Below are 19,994 nucleotides of genomic sequence, written 5' to 3'. Positions count from 1 at the left end.
TGATGTTAGGTATGGAATTCCAGGTTATTAACTGAATGACAATGAAGGAATGGCAATATATATGTATAGATCAGTATGGTATGTGACTTGAAGGTGATGGTGTTCCCATGATATTTCTGCTCTTCTCCTTCTCAGTCATAGGGGCTGCAGAAGCGGAGGCGCTGATGAAGTAATCTTGGAGGGTTGCTGCAATGCATCCTGTAGATATTGCACAACACAGCCACTGTGCTGATGATGGAACAAAATGGATATTCAGTCTGATGGGAGGGGTGCCAACCAATTTCACAACTTGGTCTCAAATGATGTTAAGCATCTTGAGTATTGTTTCAGCTACATCCATCCTGACTTAAGCCTTGTAGATGGTGGTGAAGCTTTGAGAAGTCAGGAGGTGAGCCATTTGTTGCAAAGTACCTGTCCTTTGCCCTTCTTTTGTAGTCATAGTATTGATATAGCTGGTCAGTGACAACCCCCAAGATGTTGATTTCGGGTGGACTCAGCAATGGTGGGGACTCAGCAGTGGTGACGCCATTAAGATCAGAGGGAGATGACTGGGATTTCTCTTGATGGAGATGGTAATTACCCAACACTGGTGTGGCACAAATGTTACTTGCCACTTGTCAACCCAAGCTTTAATGACATCCAGGCAATGCTGTAGGCTGACAGGAGCTGCTTCATTATCCAAGGAATTGTGATTGGAGCTGAACAATTTGGGATCATCAGCGAACTGTCCACCATCTGACATCATGATAAAGAAAAGGACATTAATGAAGATGCTGAAGATGGTTGGACTGAGAATGCTTCCCTGAGGAACACTTACATTGAAGACTTGTCTCTGACAATCACAACCATCTTCCTCTATATTTGGTTTGACTCCAGTCGAGAGAAGGTTTTCCCTCGAGTCCATTTGTGTCAGCTTAGCTGGCAGTTGGGTGAGTGTATTATGATATGATACAGATGAGGAAATTGCATTGATGGTGTCCAGTGTTGTTAGTGGCATTTGGGGATGATTTAAAATTTAAAAGGATTGGGTGATTACAGTGTGATTGTTGTTGGGGAAACTAATAGCTGTCTCACTTAAACTGTGACGAAGGATTGCAATAACTTTCAGCCCTCTCCTTGCTGTCCTCCCCCACCTGATCCCAGTGCCACGGTTATGTAGTAAATAATACAGATTTCCACCAGAAGTATGCAAGTATCCCTAAGTCCAGGATTTGGGATGGGGACATCCATGAGGTGGGTGAATATCAATTATTCATTTTGAAGGGATTCAGAATGGACAACTGGATCGATACAAAATATGGATAATAAATAAAAACATAACTTTAAATGAAAAGTCCAATTTTATTAACACAGGGAGACCTGGGACAAGGATTTCATAACTGGCCCCATTTCTGTGTTCATTCCCTCTGGACGTAAAACATGCCTAATTCTTGCACCCTGCAATCTTAACCGTGAAAAATAACTTTCAAACATCACCAGTTTGAAAATTGTCTCTTAAATGTTGAATCTGTCTGTTGTGGAATCACCTCTGCTGGAAGCCTGGGTAGAACCCAGCAATCAGTGTTTGACCTTTAACAACTGTTAGAAAGTCTGTTCCTTTTCTTCCAGCTGGCTTTAACCATGATTTTTCAGGGTGAAGTGTAATGGCAGAGACAGATCTGTTTGCCAGCTGTACCAGCAGGCTTGTGAAACTTCATTTAACCTTTAGCAGGAGAAAAAGCTGAATTATTTGCAGATGAAATTACTTAGTGCGTTTGTTACTAATATTGTATGAACACTTTGGTATGAAATTCCTCTATCCATGTTTTAACATTAAAATAATAGGAGTAATTTTCCAAATTCACAACTCTTAGTGTGGAGTCATGCCGAGCAGGATTGTTCCCCACCCCCCCCCGCCCCCCCCCCCACACCCCAGCTCTATAAACAATCGTGGACCGCTGCTGACCAGCAGTCATGCCCCCTGTCAGTTGTATCTCTGTGCCCCACTCCCCTAGACACTCTTGAAGCACTTGGCTGGATTCTGAGACAGCCGATTTTGCTGCTCTTTCTGCAGCCTGTGAGCTGCCTCTGGGGCTGTGAATGGTACCAGCAGCTCATTGGTGCTATACTGATGTGTTCAGTGGACCAATTTGATGTGGTCTTGCCGCCAGACTCATTAGCCATGTTACAGCATGGGTTGCTCCCAGATTGCACCCCAATTTGGTTGTAATTCAATTTCTAACCCATTGTATTTTGAGCTGTCCGCTCCTCCAAGTCTATATGAAAATTAAAATCTCCCATTATAATTACACTTGCGTGCACAGAGCCTGAAGCCGGGAGTTTGGTGAGTGAGGGGATCTTAATGGTTAATCTCTCTCTAAAGTCTAGTTTTTGTTTACATTTAGCAATTAACTAAAAATTACTGCTTAAGTTAAGAAGCAAGTTAAGTTTCTTCCAGTCTAAAACAGGGATATACAAGCTTTCTGAGAGCAGCTGTAGTTAGTTAATTAGGTAGCTAGCTTAAACTAGTTTCTGAGTCTCTGAGTGCTACTTGTCTGCACTGAGTTCTACTTGAGTGTGTAGAGTGTGAGGACAGGCGTTTGGTTAGTGAGGGAGTTCAGTGAAGAGGGGAACTATAAATTAATTAAGAAAAATAAATTTAATGTAATTAACACAATAAAGATGGCAGGATTGGTGATGTGTCACAGCTGCAGCATGTGGGAGCTCCTGGATGCCACTGCAATCTATGGCAACCACATCTGTAGTAAGTGTCTGCAGCTTGAAGAGCTTTGGTTCAGAGTTAATGAGTTGGAGGCTGAGATGCAGACACTGCGATGCATCAGAGAGGGTGAAAGTTACCTGGACATTCTGTTCCAGAAGGCAGTCACACCCATTAGGATAGGGTCATCTGATTTACTCAGTGGTCAGGGTATGACTTCGAGTCAAGCAGGTAAGAGGATCGAGAAGGTGGGAGTGGAAGCGCTTCAGCCCTTATAATTGAGCAACAAGTTCAAAGTTCTTGCAGATTGTATGGACAAGAGCAAGGGCTGTAATGTGGATGAGCAAACTGACCATGGCATCATGGTACAGGAAGCCATTCAAGTAGGGAGAGTTAAAAAGAATGTAGTGGTAGTAGGGGGCAGTATAGTCATGGGGATAGACACTGTTCTCTGCAGCCAAGAGTGAGAATCCAGAAGGCTGTGTTGCTTGCCTGGTGCCAGGGTTCTGGATATCTGTTCAGGGCTGGAGAGGAACTTGCAGTGGGAGAAGGAGGATCCAGTGGTCATGGTTCATGTAGGTACCAATGACATAGATAGGAGTAGGAAAGAGGTACTGCATAGGGAGTATGAGGAGCTAGGCACTAAATTAAAAAAGCAGAACCTCAAAGGTAATAATCTCTGGATTATTACCTAAACCACATGCAAATTGGCATCGGGTAAATAAGAATAGAGAGATGGATACATGGCTGAAAGACTGGTGTGGGAGAATTGGGTTCCAGTTCGTGGGGCACTGGCACCAGTACTGGGGAAAGTGGGGACTGTGCCATTGGAATTGACCTGAAACTTGCTGGGACCAGTGTTCTAGCAAGTCCTATAACTAGGGAAGTAAAGAGGGCTTTCAACTGGTTGGGGGGAGGGGGGTGGGGGGGGGCGGGGGCGGGTGAAACGGGTTCATGTAGGGGAAGATTGAGTAAATTAAAGGGAAATGACAAAGGAATAGATCAAGGTAGTAATAAAGGTAATGATGATCAGTATGGCAGGAAGGGACAGTGATTGCAAAGTTAAGAGTGTGCCAACAGATAGGGCCAGTGTTTACAAAAGCAGTAAAAAAAAAACTGAATTAAGGGCTCTGTATCAGCATTCACAATAAAACAGATGAATTGTCAGCTCAAATAGAAATTCATATGCATGACCTGATAGCCATTACAGAGACGTGGCTACAAGGAAGCCAAATCTGGGACCTGAATATTCAAGGATACCTGACATTCAGGAAGGACAGGAAGCTGGGAAAAGGTAGTGGGGTAGCTCTGTTAATTAAAGAGGGCATTAGTACTATAGTGAGAGATGACTTTAGTTCTAAAAATCAAGATGTAGAATCAGTTTGGCTGGAACTAAAAAAAACAAGGGGCAGAAAACATTGGTAGGAATAAAAACAAGAAATGCTGGAAATACTCAACAGGTCTGGCAGCATCTGTGCAGAGAGAAGCAGAGTTAACGTTTCAGGTCAGAGACTCTTCTTCAGAGTTCTGACGAAGGGTCTCTGACCTGACATGTCAACTCTGCTTCTCTCTGCACACATGCTGCCAGACCTGCTGAGTATTTCCAGCATTTCTTGTGTTTATTTCAGATTTCCAGCATCTGCAGTATTTTGCTTTTATTTAACATTGGTAGGAGTTGTTTATAGGCCACCAAACAGCAATGGTGATGTAAATCCCAAAAAAAAGCAGGAATTAAGTGGTAGGTGTAACAAAGGTAATACGGTCATCATGGGGGAATTTCAATCTACATAAAGACTGGGTAAACCTAATTAGTACTAAGGCTGTGGAGGGCAAATTCTTGGAATGTATGCAGGATGGTTTTCTAGAGTAGTACGTTGAGGAAACAACTAGGGAACGGGCTATTTTAGATGTAGTATTGTGCAATGAAAAGGGCTAAATCTTGTTGTAAAGGAGCCTTCAGGAAAGAGTGACCATAATATGAAAAAATGTTGCATTAGTTTGAAAATGATGTAGTTCAATCAGAAACTAAGGTCTTAAATCTAAGCAAAGGAAACTCTGCAGGTATGAGGGGAAAATTGGCTATGATGGATTGGGAAACTATGTTAAAACGTATGATGGTAGACAGGCAATGGCTAACGTTTAAAGAACTAATACGTAGTTCACAACAAAAATACATTCCTTTAATGCACAAAAACCCAGCAAGGAAAGTGTTGTGATTGTGGCTAACAAAATAAATCAGGATTGTATTAGATCAAAGGAAGAGATGTAAAAAGTTGCCAAAAAATGGTAAGCCTGAGGATTGGGGGCATTTGAGAATTCCGCAAAGGAGGGAAAAGAAAAAGATTAAGAAAGAGAAAATAGAAAATGAGAGTAAACTAGTGAGAAACATAAAAACAGACTGTAAAAGCTTCTATAGGTATGTAAAAAGGAAAAGATTAGCAAAACCAAATGTGGGTCCGTTACAAGTAGAGACAGGAGAATTTATAATGCGGAATAAAGAAATGGCAGAGAAGCTAAACTTTGTGTCTGACTTTATTGAGGAAAATACTATAAAACGTCTCAGAAATAATGGAGAATCAAGGGACTAGTGTAAACGAGGAGCAACAATATATTAATTTAGTTTTCAAAAAGTACAAGAGAACTTAATGGGGCTAAAAGTAGATAAGTCCCCCAGACCTGATGACCTACATCCCAGAGTGTTGAAAGACATGGCTGTAGAGATATTAGATGCAATGGTGATTATCTTTCAAAATTCTATAGACCCTGCAATAATTCCTGCAGTTTGGAAGGTGGCAATTGTAACCCCACTATTTAAGAAAGGAGGGAAAGAGAAAATGGGGAACTACAGACCTGTTAGTCTAACATTGTGGACACTTAGAAAATAATGGTAGGATTGGGAAGAGTCAGCATGGATTTATGAAAGGGAAATCCTGTTTAACAAACCTGTTGGAGTTTTTGAGGATGTAACTAGCAGAATAGATAAGTGGGGAACCAGTGTATGTGATATATTTAGATTTTCAGAAATCTTTTAATAAGGTCCTACTCAGGAGGTTAGTAAATAAAATTAGAGCATGTGGGATTGGGGGCAATATACTGGTATGCATTGAGAACTGGTTAACAGGCAGGAAACAGAGAGTAGGAATACATGGGTCATTTTTAGGTTGGCAGGCTGTGACTAGTGGGGTATCGCAAGGATCAGTGCTTGGGTGCCAGCTATTCACAATCTGTTTCAATGATTTGGATGTGGGTATTAAATGTAATATTTCCAAGTTTGCAGATGACACAAAACTAGGTGGAAATGTGAATTGTGAGGAGGATGCAAAGACACTTCAAGGAGATTTGGAGAGGCTAAGCAAGTGGGCAAAAATTTGGCAGATGGAATACAATGTGGAGAAATTGAGGTTATCCACTTTGGTAGGAAAAACAGAAATACTGAGTTTTGGTCTCCTTACCCAAGGAAGGTTCACCAAACTAATTCCTGGGATGAAAGAATTATCCTATAAGGAAAGATTAAATAGATTGGAACTTTATTCTCTGGAGTTTAGAAGAATAAGAAGTGATCTCATTCAAACCTTCAAAATTCTTACGGGGCTCGACAGGGTGGATGCAAGAAGGATGTTTCCCCTGGCTGGGGAGTCTCGAACCAGGGTACACAGTCTCAGAATAAGGGGCAGGCCATTTAGGACAGAGATGAAATTTCTTCACTCAGAGGGCGGTGAATCTTTGGAATTCTCTGCCTTTGGGAGCTGTGGATGCTCAGTTGTTGATTATGTTCAAGACCGAGATCAATAGATTTCTACATATTAAAACCATTAAGGGATGCGGGATAATGCAGGAAAATAGTGTTGTCGTAGATGAGCCATGATCTATTTGAATGGCGGAGCGAGCTTGAAGGGCTGAATGGCCTACTCTTATGTTCTTATCTTCTTATGTTTTTGCTGGATGCTTCCTTGGTCTCCATATTTACATATCTCCCCACTCTCAGTACTTGCCATGTACAGTCTACCTGCTTCATGCAGCACAGTAGGCTTGGGAAGGGGGAAGCAAGGAAGGGCATCAGAGGCAGAATTGACAGGAATTCTACTTGATGGTGTCTTCCCTTCATCTGTAAAGGGATGGTGGGCTTGAGACCCGTCCATCCTCACTCCATTTGTAAACCCAGGCACAACCAAAATGGAGCAGAGTACCGGTGTAAACGTGCCCCACTTGCCCCAATAATGGGCCTATTTTGACAGAAATTCTGAGCAAATTCTAGGTCCTTTATTCCGCCTCTGACCTAGGAAAATTCAGCGTTCATACTGGGTGACAAATATGGATAAAGTATCCAGTTCTGTGGCACTGACATCCGTCACCTTGATTAGAACAAAGAAACTCACCAAAAGAGAGAAATACTTTTTTTCTTTAAACAATGTAACGAGACGAAAGAGGTTGTTGTAATGTTAAAAATTACAGAGAATGGCCTTATGTGTACATGAACCTTGTAAGCAGGGTTCCAGATTCAAGTCTGTCTGATCTGTTTTGTTTCATCATAGGTGCTTCTACAAGAACCAAACCAGGGAATTCGGTACAAGTTTAACGTTCCAATCACTCGCACTGGTAGTGGTGATACAGAAGTGGGATTTTCATGGCATCATCTGCCATGGTCAGAATGCTCAGCCACCTGTGCTGGAGGTAGCATGAATATGGCAGAATTATTGATAATCACTAATTCTTAACACAGATTTTATGATTTTGTGTAAAACTGCAGTGTACCTATGCAACCTTTTGCAGGGTATATTCAAATCAGCTGTTACAGTTCTTCCTCAGAATGTACATATCACATTATTATCCACACTTAGAATCATAGAATCTTACAGCATAGAAGGAGACCATTTGGCCCATCAAGCCTATGCTGTCTCTTTGAAAGAACTGCCCTATTACTCCCACTCCCCTGCTCTTTCCCTAGTTTGGGGCTAACTATTTAGCACTAATACTTAAGCACTAGATCTTACTAGGTTCATTAGGTAATACACTTCAAAAGAAAAGAAAGGAGAAACCTTATTAAGAATAGATTTTAATTTCTCCAATGGTCTAGTAGGTAAAAGCATTGTCTAATGTAGCAGTAAGCCATACACACCAAAATGTCCACTGGTCGATTCCCAATCTGTCCTGAGCTATCTGAACATCAGTTGGGTAGAAGTAGGTAACTACAGTTGTACTCAGCACATCTGGGCAGGAGAGGAAAGTAAGCCATAGTTCCTGCTCTGAATCATAACTTTGACTGGAAAATGTGGATGTCAGGTGATGACGCCCTCCACAGTTGAATAACTTACTGCTCACTGCCTGCCTGGGCTCACACTGGAAAAATGGCCACTTGTCTGAAGTACTGGCATACTTTTAAAACTCAACCCTAACATTCTAAAGAGGAGGGGAGATTTTTAGGGTTTGTTTGTAAATTATATCCAGTATGCACACTGGATTCTTGAGTTATATAATTTCAGTGGTCAGATTGTTGCATCTTAACTTCTGATAAATAATTGACAAAATTGAGAGACAACCGGAATGCATACAAGAAAATGGCTTTACTTTGTATAAAAAGTTTTGCATTGCGCAATCTTTCCTTCAAGTTGAAACATGATTACTTTATAAAGATTATCCTATTCTATTTCGTTTTATCTGATAGTATTTGAAAACATTTTGAAAGTTTTCATAACATTTCCCAATTTGCACTGGTATAGTTAAATTTACTGGTCCTGAACTTTCACAGGGATTCTCTCAATATCCTGCTGTAACTTCAGTGGGAAGTCAGTGGAAACCCTGGAGAAATGGTGAAAACACCTGTTTACATCATATCTCTTGGTGTTCTGCTGATCTTAAAGTGAAGTTACGACAGGCGGTCAGGACAGTCCCTTAGAAATTCAGGGCCATTGTATTTTAGATGATTTATAATCTGTAAGGTATCTTAAATCTTAGGTATATAAACAAAAACTAAATCTAGATCAAATTGCAATATATACAAGATAATTTATGCAGCTGTACTTTTTGAAACCATTTCACTGCAATATTCATATTTACTATCAGAATGAGCAACTAACTTTTATATGATTTTTCTGATATCAAATGTTCAATATTCCTCCAGCACCAGTGACACATTCATCCAGCAGTCTTCAGTAGCAATGGACTGCCTACCTGTGCACCAACTAACTCAGACGTAAACATGGTCATTAATTGTTATTCTTTAATGGAAGTTAAAAGAATTACTTCATTTTTTTCCTGTTTGATGATACTTCAGCACCTGAAACTTGAATCTATCTTTCTCTGTTTAAGAGCTGATGTACTTGCTAAATATTTCTAGAAATTCCTTTTGTCATGAATCCTGCATTCTTTTTGGGCTTTACATAGTACAGCATCTTGCTCATGCACATGTCCCCACACCCCCAAGTGTCTCTGTTGCTGCACCTCCTTTAAAAATTTGTCATTTAGTTTATATTGCCTATCCTATTTTTTCCCTCCTGAATGCATCTTCATATAACTCTGCATTAAATTTTTTGTCTGCCCATTTCGCCAGTCTCTCTATGTCCTCCTCATATCCGCGACCATCCTCCTCACTGATTAATAGTTAGAAATGAAGCCACATTCTCTGGGTCCTCACATTGCAAGCACGTACCAGAAAATTGGGGTGCACAACTCATCATTTACTGATGTGTGCTTGTGGCATGCAAGATATTTGGTCATGCATGAAGAAGTTGGATAATATGTTTTAGTAACTAAACATATTGCACACTTAGACAGATTCAAAATATACGACTATACATCAAATGAAAAACAAATATTTTTCTGAGAACGCCAACAAATCCCGAAGTATTATGATTTTTAATCATGGTTATGTATAGAAATTATTAAAGAATATGCTTAACTTAATAAAAAAGAAAAATCACTTCTTATTTTGCAGGTGCCCAGAAGCAAGAAGTAGTTTGTAAAAGATTAGATGACAATTCCATTGTCCAGAATAGTTATTGTGATCCTGACAGTAAGCTACCAGAATCTCAGAGAGCTTGCAACACTGAGCCATGTCCACCGGAGTAAGTTTTATCTATATATTTTTATGCACTCTAGAAGCAATGACAGTGTTTCCTTCTAATGCAGTTTAGGTCAGTGGAAGCTGATTGATGAAATATGAATCATGGGGCAGAATAACCTTTGATCTCCATTGGTGGCTGTGCCTTCAGCTGCCCAGGCCCTAAGCTCTGGACTTCCTTCCCTAAACCTCTCTGCCTCTCTACTTCCCTCTCCTCCACAAAACTACCTTTTTGGCCAAGCTTTTGGCCGCCTGTCCTAATATCTCTTTATATGGATCTGTGTCAAATTTTATCTGATCATGCTCCTGTGAAGCACCTTGGGATGTTTTATGATGTTAAAGGCACTATATAAATGCAATTGTTTGTTGTTGTTAGCATAAAGGAAACACTTTAATGCATTGCATAGAGGGAAGTACCACAGTGAGGATCACATCCATGTAGCAGCCCTGTAATCTATCTGGCACAGAAACTCTGCTCGGGAACGTGGATATTCTAGTGGCTTGTTTACCTGGAGCTAGGGCAATGCACATTGAAGAAAAGTTAGAAGGGCTGACTGAAGTGGATGGGGAAGGGTGGTGGTAATTCATGTAGCGGTAAGCATATAGGGAGAAATAATATATAGGTCTTAAAATCACGTGAGAATTTCTTTAGAATGCACAAAAGGATTACAATGTAATGTTCTTTGGTATATTCTGGTATTTGGTAAAGAAGAATTTTAACCAAGAAATTTGAGGCTGTAAGAAAGTGGTGTCAACCTGGTGTGAAAATAATTCTAATTTTATAAGTAACTAGGAATATTTCTGGGACAGTAAGGACTAGTACAAGTGAGACAGCTTGCACCTAAACAAAGCAGGAATATGAGATTTCCAAAGAACATAAAAGACAGCTAGCGGGAATAATTTAAACCAGATAGGCAGGGGGCAGGGCAGAGAGGAAATTAGATCCCAGACAAGACTGATCACAAGGTGGAAGGTAGTCAATAGGCACGTATGGGCATGCAAACGTGGAGACAAACAGGAGCCAGATACCAGGACCAGACAGACAAAGGGCGAAGAAAGGAGGCAAATGTATAATTAAAATGTATATGCGTGAGTACTAGAAGCATTGGATATGAAATGCTGGTACTGGAGGCTGTTGTAGCAGTAAGAAACACAATGTGATAAGAATATTAGAAACTTGGTTGACCCTAGAGGATTGTAATGAATACAGCATACACGGGTATACAGTGTTCAGCAAAGAAGTAGCAGACAGGAAAGGGGGTAGTGCAGCCCTATATGTCGGAGATACATGGGAGGTTAATGAAGTTGATCCTACGGGAGTTGAAAAGTTACAAAATGAATTCCTCTGGTTAGATATCTTTAATGGGAAAGACAAAACATGCTAGGGGTGTATTACAGACCACTAGATCAAGAAAAGATGGAAGATAGTTTACTTTATTAAGAGATAAGAAGGGTATATGTAAACAGGAAAGCTATTTTACTGGACAATTTCAATAATTTGGAAACACCCAAACAGTTCATAATCTGAGTTACATGATTGCTTGATGACTGAGTGTGTCGAGAAAGCCATGAGAGGCAGTACACATTTAGACTTTGTAATGATATGTTAAGTAATTATACACGAAATGAAATCTGTGTCATCATTAGGGGATTGTGACCACAGAAGTATCAAGTCCATCATGATCTGGGATCTAGAAATACAAAGGGCTAGGCACAAGGTATTTAATTTTAAAATGACTAATTTAAAAGCAATGAAGAAACAGCTTAAGCAAGTTGATTGACAGGGCTCATTCCATAACATTTCAGCAGATAAGTGGAATATACAGACTGCTGAACATGCAGGATAAACACGTGCCTAAGGTCAGCAAGCTTAGACTAAACAAGCATGACCCTAAATCAAAAGCAAAATAAAGAGGAAGAGCAACCTGTATAAATAATACAGGGAGAAAAGAGCTGACTGGAAACTTGGAGAAACATGTTAAAAAGGTGATCAGCGGGGTAAGAGAGAGACATGGAGGAAATCTTAGTTGCAGACTATAACATAACAGTGAGATGTAGTTTAATATTTCAACAATAAGAGGGCAGTCAGAGAATTGGGAATTATTCTAAAATGGGGCTGAAACAGATTGATTTCTCCAGGTTTTCACAAGGGAAGACATGAACAAGATGCCTCCCTAAATATTAGTAACCTAAATAGAATTACTGACTTCAATATAAATGAGATGGAAGTCCTAACAAACTAAATAGGCTCAAAACAAATGAATCCCCGAGGTATATATTATTTATCCCAGAATAGTAAGAAAGACACCTTGTGAGACATTGGCATTGATCACTAGAGAGTTAAACACTGAAAAGGTACCAGGAGACGGAAACCGGGTAAAATGGTGCCAGTGTACAAAGATAGTTGCATAGCAGATGCAGGAAACTACAGATCCATTAGTCTTACTTCAACACCAAGCAAACTAGTGGAATTGATTACCAGGAGTAAACGTGAGGATCATCTGCACAATAATAACCTAGTAAACAGCACTCAGCATAGATTCAGAAGAGGAAAATCTTGGCTGATCAACCTTTCAGAGGAAGTGCCTTCCCAAGTGGACTGTGGAAAGGCCTTTTATATGGTGATCTGAGAGCTCTTCTGTTCCCACGATTCGTCAACAGGTGAGATGGTGTTAGAGCACTTTCTGCCATCAAAAAGGGCACTCTATCACCAATACATTCATGCAGGCTCTTCAAATAACACTTATCTTGAATTTTTATATCAATGTTTCCAGATTTTAATTCTTCAGTTGCACTAAGAGAGCAGTTTTAATATTTTTGTCAGATTCAATAGTAACTTTAAAAATGAAATTGGGCACATATTAAAAAGAAAAAAATACAAGGTTGTAAGGAAAGAGCAGGGGTGTGAGACTAATTAGATAGCTCTTTCCAAGAGATGGCACAGCTATGATGGGCTGAATGGGCCCCAGTGCTGTCTGATTATAAGCTTATCTTCTTTTGCTTTCAGATGGTTTATTGGAGATTGGTCTGAATGCAGCAAAACATGCGATGGTGGAATGCGTATACGAACTGTGCTGTGCATTAGAAAAATTGGACCCTCTGAGGAAGAAACCCTAGATGACAGCCACTGTCTAACACACAGGCCGATCGAGAAAGAACCCTGTAACAACCAGTCCTGCCCGCCACAGTGGGTTGCACTGGATTGGTCAGAGGTACAGATAACAGAGTGCTTCCTTGCTTTTGTATTTATGCTTTAAAGATGTTGTGAATTTACGACATTTATTTTAATTACAAGTAAAAATTCCTGCTGGCTTAAGAAAAAGACAAATAAGAAATATCATTTTGGTGTTATTTCTGAGTAATGAGTCTCAAATGTGCTTATTTTAGACCCTGAGCATTCTCTGCAGATTTTTTAAAATTCTTTTATGGGATGTGGCTGTCACTGACAAGGCCAGCATTTACTGCCCATCCCTAATTGCCCTTGGGAAGGTGATGGTGAGCCGCCTTCTTGAACTGCTGCAATCCATGTACTGTAGGTACACCCACAGTGCTGTTAGGAAGGAGTTCCAGGTTTTTGACCCAGCGACAGTGAAGAAACGGCGATATAGGTCCACATCAGGATGGTGTGTGGCTTGGAGGGGAACTTGCAGGTGGTGGTGTTCCCGTGTGTCTGCTGCCCTTGTCCTTCTAGGTGATAGAGGTCACAGGTTTGGAAGGTGTTGTTAAAGGAGGCTTGGTGAATTGCTGCAGTGCACTTGTATATGGTACACACAGCTGCCACAGTGCGGCGGTGGTAGAGGGAGTCAACGTTTAAGGTGATGGTTGGGGTGCTGATCAAGCGGGCTGCTTTGTCCTGGATGGTGTCGAACAGCTTGAGTGTTGTTGGGAGCTGCACCCATCCAGGCAAGTGCAGAGTATTCCATCACACTCCTGATTTGTGCCTTGTGGACAGGCATTGGCGAATCAGGGAGTGCTTGGTGAAAAGGACGATTTATGAGTGAACTTTCTATGGCTCAAAAAACTTACTGTCATCTGATATTCTGCATCAGTTATCAAAACATTTAGGGGCCTATTTTCCTATTTTCATGTCTTGCAGACATATAATGGCATTTACAGATTTTTAAAACAAAGTGACTCCTGACAATGCAGCCAAGCGCCGACATCATCAGTGCATTCCCAGCTGCGCACTGTGCAGAACGGTTTCTTCCTGTCAGTATGGTGCTGCGCATGTGCAGCTTATGTCAACACCAGGCTTGCCAGAACTAATTCACGCATGCGCTCTAAAACGTCATCGTGTGCTGGAACGGGGCCACTCGCTCCCGGCCTCACCACTGCCTTCCCTCGGCTGATTGCTCCCCGCTGCACCACCTGAAGAAGTGACATGCGAACATTTGAATTGGGAACAGGAGTAGGCCACTCGGCCCCTCGAGCCTGCTCCGCCATTCAGTAAGATCATGGCTGATCTGATTGTAACCTCAATTCCACATTCCTGTCCACCCCCAATAACCTTTTGCCCCCTTGCTCATCAAGAATCTATCTACCTCTGCCTTAAAAATATTCAAAGACTCTGCTTCCACTGCATTTTGACGAAGAGAGTTCCAAAGACTCACAACCCTCTGAGAGAGAAAATTTCTCCTCATCTCTGTCTTAAATGGGCGACCCCTTATTTTTAAATGGTGACCCCTAGTTCTAGATTCTCCCACAAAGGAGTATCCTTTCCAGATCCAATTGGCTATAAAGGTTGTGAAAAGTGCTGTTTAAATACCAGCTTGTTTTTTTCTAAATACTGACTCACAGAGCAGTGTTAGTTTATGTAGTCAGTTTCTTTAGGTCCCACCATGTTTGGATATTGTACAGCTTCGTTGTGTTGACACATCTTTAAATAGCAGGCATAGCTGTGAGTTGTTATAAAGCATATCTAGGGTTTACTTCAGCTTATCCCTGAAAACTACTGGAACATGACACAGGACCTGTTGGACTGGATCTACTGCCTTGTCAAACCTGATTTGATATTCTCCCTCAATTTGTCCTACTCCATCACTGAAACACATGAGGATGTTTCAGTATTAAACATTCCCTGGTTAGTGGCTTGTAGTTCTTCACTTTTCCAGGACTTGAGCTCAAACTAGAACTACAATACAGACAAAAGCCTACAGTAAGGGATAACTGCCTGGAGTCTGGATAAACTACAGCTAGCAGCTCCCCGACTCCCGGCAGCGGGCGTAGCTCCCGTCGGCCCCGGGCTGCTCCCGTCTCCTCCGCCGCCGAGAAAGCTCACCGTGTCCTCCGGGAGATGGGCGACAGCTTCGAGCGCCAGTACCAGCAGGAATTCATCAACATTGTGCTGCAGATGCACTTCGAGCTGTAACCTTATTGCATCAACCAAAACCTGCAGTTTCTCCTTCTCCTCCTGTTGTTTGATGTGTGCCATCTGAGCCAGCGCCACAGTACACAGCTCAAAAAATACAAGTCTCATGACTGAAATGTGGGTCTTGGGAAACCCTGCATCTGCAATGTTTTATTACCTGCACCTCCTTCCTCCACCCCCTCCCCCCCCCACTCCCCCTTCCCAGCTCACCCCCCTCGCACCCCTTTCCCCCCACCCCCTCGCACCCCCTTCCCAGCTTCCCCTCGCACCCCCTCCCCCTGCACCGCCTCCCCTACCCCTCTGCAGCCGCCTTCCCAGCTCCCCCTCGCACCCCCTTCCCTCAACCCCTTCCCATCGCACCCCTCCCCCTTGCACCCCCTCCCTCCGCCGCACCCCCTTCCCCCATCTCCTCCCACCAGCATCCACCTATCCCTGAGCAGAGGCCCTAACAACCCCACTGCCTTGTGGGCGCCTCGGGAGAGACCAAGGCTAAGGGAGTAAACCCTAACAGAAAATCCGGAGCGGAACCCCGAAGGCGGTCATGTGTCACCTTTGGCATGTTTCCAGCAGTTCCTGCAGCCATACCGGTGCCAAACGTCGTGCTCTGCACTCCTTTGGGCCCCACCAGGAAGGCCGAGAGGGGGGTTTTGACGCTTGGGCAACTCACAACCTCCATACATTCGCCCAGGCATGCGCCATGGAGAGGTCACTCCATAGTCGCCTCACAGCAACCAAAACAACACGGAAGGCAGCAGTTATGGGTTATAAGTCCAGCTCAATTGGCGTAGAGATTGGGCGCCATGGGTTGCCTTTGTCGGTTGGAGAGGTCATCGCATCTCACTGGACAGCTTCCGCCCGCCTCAAACCGGGCAGCCCCCGGTCAATAAGGTTCTGTCCCGCCACAGTCCACCTGCTTCAATAGGTGCTTGGAGCTCAGGGTCATTGCCCGAAAAGTGGAATGCAACACCGCACCAAACAGCACGACAAAAAAAGGAAAGCAGCCCTTCGTTTTGCAAGCTGGAACGTCAGAACTATGTGTCCTGGCCTGTCGGAAAGCCTTACACAAATCAACGATTCTCGGAAGACTGCCATCATTAACAACGAGCTCAGTAGACTCAATGTGGACATTGCAGCACTTCAGGAGACATGCCTCCCTGCGAGCGGATCTCTAAGAGAGCAAGACTACTCCTTCTTCTGGCAGGGTAGGGATCCTGAAGAACCAAGACAGCATGGAGTGGGCTTCGCCATCAGAAACTCTGTGCCCAGCATGATAGAGCCACCCTCAAATGGCTCGGAACGCATACTGTCCATCCGACTGCTCACCGCCTCTGGTCCAGTACACCTACTCAGTATCTATGCTCCAACACTCTGCTCCCCACCTGAAGCTAAAGACCAGTTCTACGAGGAACTCCATAATACCATTCATAGCATCCCCAACACCGAACATCTGTTCCTGCCGGGGGACTTTAATGCCAGGGTTGGGGCCGACCATGACTCATGGCCCTCCTGCCTTGGGCGCTATGGCATTGGAAGGATGAATGAGAACGGACAGAGACTGCTTGAGTTGTGAACCTATCATAACCTGCATCACCAACTCATTCTTTCATACTAAACCTTGTCACCAGGTTTCTTGGAGGCACCCAAGATCACGTCGTTGGCACCAGTTGGACCTCATCGTCACAAGGCGAGCCTCTTTAAACAGCATTTAAATCACACGCAGCATCCTCAGTGCGGACTGCGACACCGACCACTCCCTGGTGTGCAGCAAGGTTAGACTCAAACCAAAGAAGCTGCATCACTCCAAGCAGAAGGGCCGCCTGCGCATCAACACTAGCAGAATTTCTTATCCACAGCTGTTACATAAGTTTCTAAATTCACTTGAAAAAGCCCTTCAAAACACTCCTACTGGGGATGCAGAGACCAAGTGGGCCCACATCAGAGATGCCATCTATGACTCAGCAATGACCACCTGTAGCAAACGTGTGAAGCAGAATGCAGCCCAGTTTCTGCCAGTCATGGATGAGCTGGACATACAGCCAACAAAATCGGAACTCAATGATGCCATTGATTCTCTAGCCAGCGGAAAAGCCCCTGGGAAGGACGGAATTACCCCTGAAATAATTAAGAGTGCCAAGCCTACTATAATTTCAGCACTCTATGAACTGCTTTGTCTGTGCTGGGACGAGGGAGCAGTACCACAGAACATGCGCGATGCCAATATCATCACCCTCTATAAGAACAAGGGTGACCGCGGTGACAGCAACAACTACCGTGGAATCTCCCTGCTCAGCATAGTGGGGAAAGTCTTCGCTCGAGTCATTTTAAACAGGCTCCAGAAAGCTAGCTGAGCATGTCTACCCTGAGGCACAGTGTGGCTTTCGAGCAGAGAGAACGACCATTGACATGCTGTTCTCCCTTCGCCAGCTACAGGAGAAATGCCTCAAACAACAGATGCCCCTCTACATTGCTTTCATTGATCTCACCAAAGCCTTTGACCTCATCAGCAGACGTGGTCTCTTCAGACTACTAGAAAAGATCGGATGTCCACCAAAGCGACTAAGTATCACCATGACAATATGAAAGGCACAATTCAGCCTCTTTCTGAGTGGCGTGAAACAGGGCTGTGTTCTCGCATCCACACTGTTTGGGATCTTCTTCTCCCTGCTGCTCTCACATGCTTTCAAGTCTTCAGAAGAAGGAATTTTCCTCCACACAAGATCAGGTGGCAGGTTGTTCAACCTTTCCCCCTTTCCCGTCTAAGAGCGAAGACCAAAGTACGGAAAGTCCTCATCAGGGAACTCCTCTTTGCTGACGATGCTGCATCTCACACTGAAGAGTGTCTGCAGAGACTCATCGACAGGATTGCGGCTGCCTGCAACGAATTTGGCCTAACCATCAGCCTCAAGAAAACGTACATCATGGGACAGGACGTCAGAAATGCTCCATCCATCAATATCGGCGACCACGCTCTGGAAGTGGTTCAAGAGTTCACCTACCTAGACTCAACTATCACCAGTAACCTGTCTCTCGATGCAGAAATCAACAAGCACATGGGAAAGGCTTCCACTGCTATGTCCAGACTGGCCAAGAGAGTGTGGGAAAATGGAGCACTGACACGGAACACAAAAGTCCAAGTGTATCAAGCCTGTGTCCTCAGTACCTTGCTCTACGGCAGCGAGGCCTGGACAACGTATGTCAACCAAGAGTGACTTTTCAATTCATTCCATCTTCGCTGCCTCCGGCGAATCCTTGGCATCAGGTGGCAGGACCGTATCTCCAACACAGAAGTCCTCGAGGCGGCCAACATCCCCAGCATATACACCCTACTGAGCCAGCGGCGCTTGAGATGGCATGGCCATGTGAGCCGCATGGAAGATGGCAGGATCCCCAAGGACACATTGTACAGCGAGCTCGTCATTAGTATCAGACCCACCAGCCGTCCATGTCTCCACTTTAAAGACGTCTGCAAACGCAACATGAAGTCCTGTGACATTGATCACAAGTCATGGGAGTCAGTTGCCAGTGATCGCCAAAGCTGGCGGGCAGCCATAAAGGCAGGGCTGAAGTGTGGCGAGTCGAAGAGACTTAGCAGTTGGCAGGTAAAAAGACAGAAGCGCAAGGGGAGAGCCAACTGTGTAACAGCCCCAACAACCAATTTTATCTGCAGCACCTGTGGAAGATTCTGTCACTCTAGAATTGGCCTTGATTACGACTCCAGGCGCTGCTTCACAAACCACTGACCACCTCCAGGCGCTTACCCATTGTCTCTCGAGACAAGGAGGCCAAAGAAGAAGTTGTTGATCATGTAACCATTATTCCATCGATGATGTTTTATTAATTTCCTCATTATGATTGTAATTAATGATACTTGGGCCCAGGCAAGTCCAGCAGAGGTCGTACAGTGATGCTACCCAGTAGCTTACAGTCCAGCTTGCATTTATGGTGACCATGTTGGACCAGCTTCGAGGGAGTGCAACCTAGGTTTACTGAACTGGTTCCTGAGATAAGGGGATTGTCCAATGAAGAGCAATTTGAGAAGACTAAGCCGATATTCTCTGGAGTTTAGAAGAATGAGAGGTGATCTCATGGAAACATAAAATTCTTAAGGGGCTTGACAGGCTAGATGCTGGGTGGATGTTTCCCCTGGCTTGGGAGTCTAAAACTGGGGGTCACAGTGTCGAAACAAGGGGTCAGTCAATTAAGACTGATGTGAGGAGGAATTTATTCACTCAAAGGGTTGTGAATCTTTGGAGTTCTCTACCCTAGAGAATTGTTGAGTATATTCAGGACAAAGATCGATACATTTTTGGGTACTAACGGAATTAAGGAATATGGGTTAGTACAGGTAGGTGAAGTTGGGGCAGAAAATCAGCACCCCCCACCCCCCCCCCCTTCACTTGCTTTAAATCTAATTCTTTTCTAACGTATGCCAATTCTGATGAAAGCTCACAGACCTGAAACATTGGGCTGGATTTTACCTTAGGCCTTTCACCGACGTGAAAGTTGGTGGCGAGCCCCCTTCCGCCTAGCACAGGGATCCATCCCGCATTTTACATCCCGGGCTTTAATTGTTCCGAAGCGGGACTTCCACCCATTTGAGGGAGGAGGTCCAACCTCAGTGAGCTGCCGGCCAATCGGAGGGCCGGCAGCTCTTAGTCCCAGTAGCGCCACCGGGAGCGGTGGCCACTGCTGGACTTCAAACCAGCCGCACCAGGGAGCCTGGAGGGAAGCTAAGTTGGGGTTACCTTACCAGGGGGATCGGTTCTTCCCTGGTGAGGCTGAAGTGGTCGTTTGGGGGAAGGGGGGGCGTCTTGGGTCCCGGGTGTGGGTTTGGAGGCGGGGGGAGCCCTCAATTGGGCATCCTGTGCCTG

General features: G+C 43.9%; 1 protein-coding gene across 1 annotated transcript in view; it reads left to right on the top strand.

The window, feature by feature from the left end:
• The window catches only part of adamts6 (ADAM metallopeptidase with thrombospondin type 1 motif, 6), a 362,517-nt gene that overhangs the window by 321,151 nt on the left and 21,372 nt on the right, over window positions 1-19,994 (top strand). Inside the window, exons 20-22 of the mRNA XM_068034178.1 lie at window positions 7,231-7,369; window positions 9,630-9,759; window positions 12,763-12,967. Coding sequence (XP_067890279.1) covers window positions 7,231-7,369; window positions 9,630-9,759; window positions 12,763-12,967 — 474 coding nt within the window. The remainder of the gene's footprint in view (window positions 1-7,230; window positions 7,370-9,629; window positions 9,760-12,762; window positions 12,968-19,994) is intronic.

This window comes from Heterodontus francisci, chromosome 1 (assembly GCF_036365525.1).
Source record: "Heterodontus francisci isolate sHetFra1 chromosome 1, sHetFra1.hap1, whole genome shotgun sequence".
In the NCBI taxonomy this organism is placed as follows: Eukaryota; Metazoa; Chordata; class Chondrichthyes; order Heterodontiformes; family Heterodontidae; genus Heterodontus; species Heterodontus francisci.
This window is presented reverse-complemented; position numbering and strand designations above follow the sequence as displayed.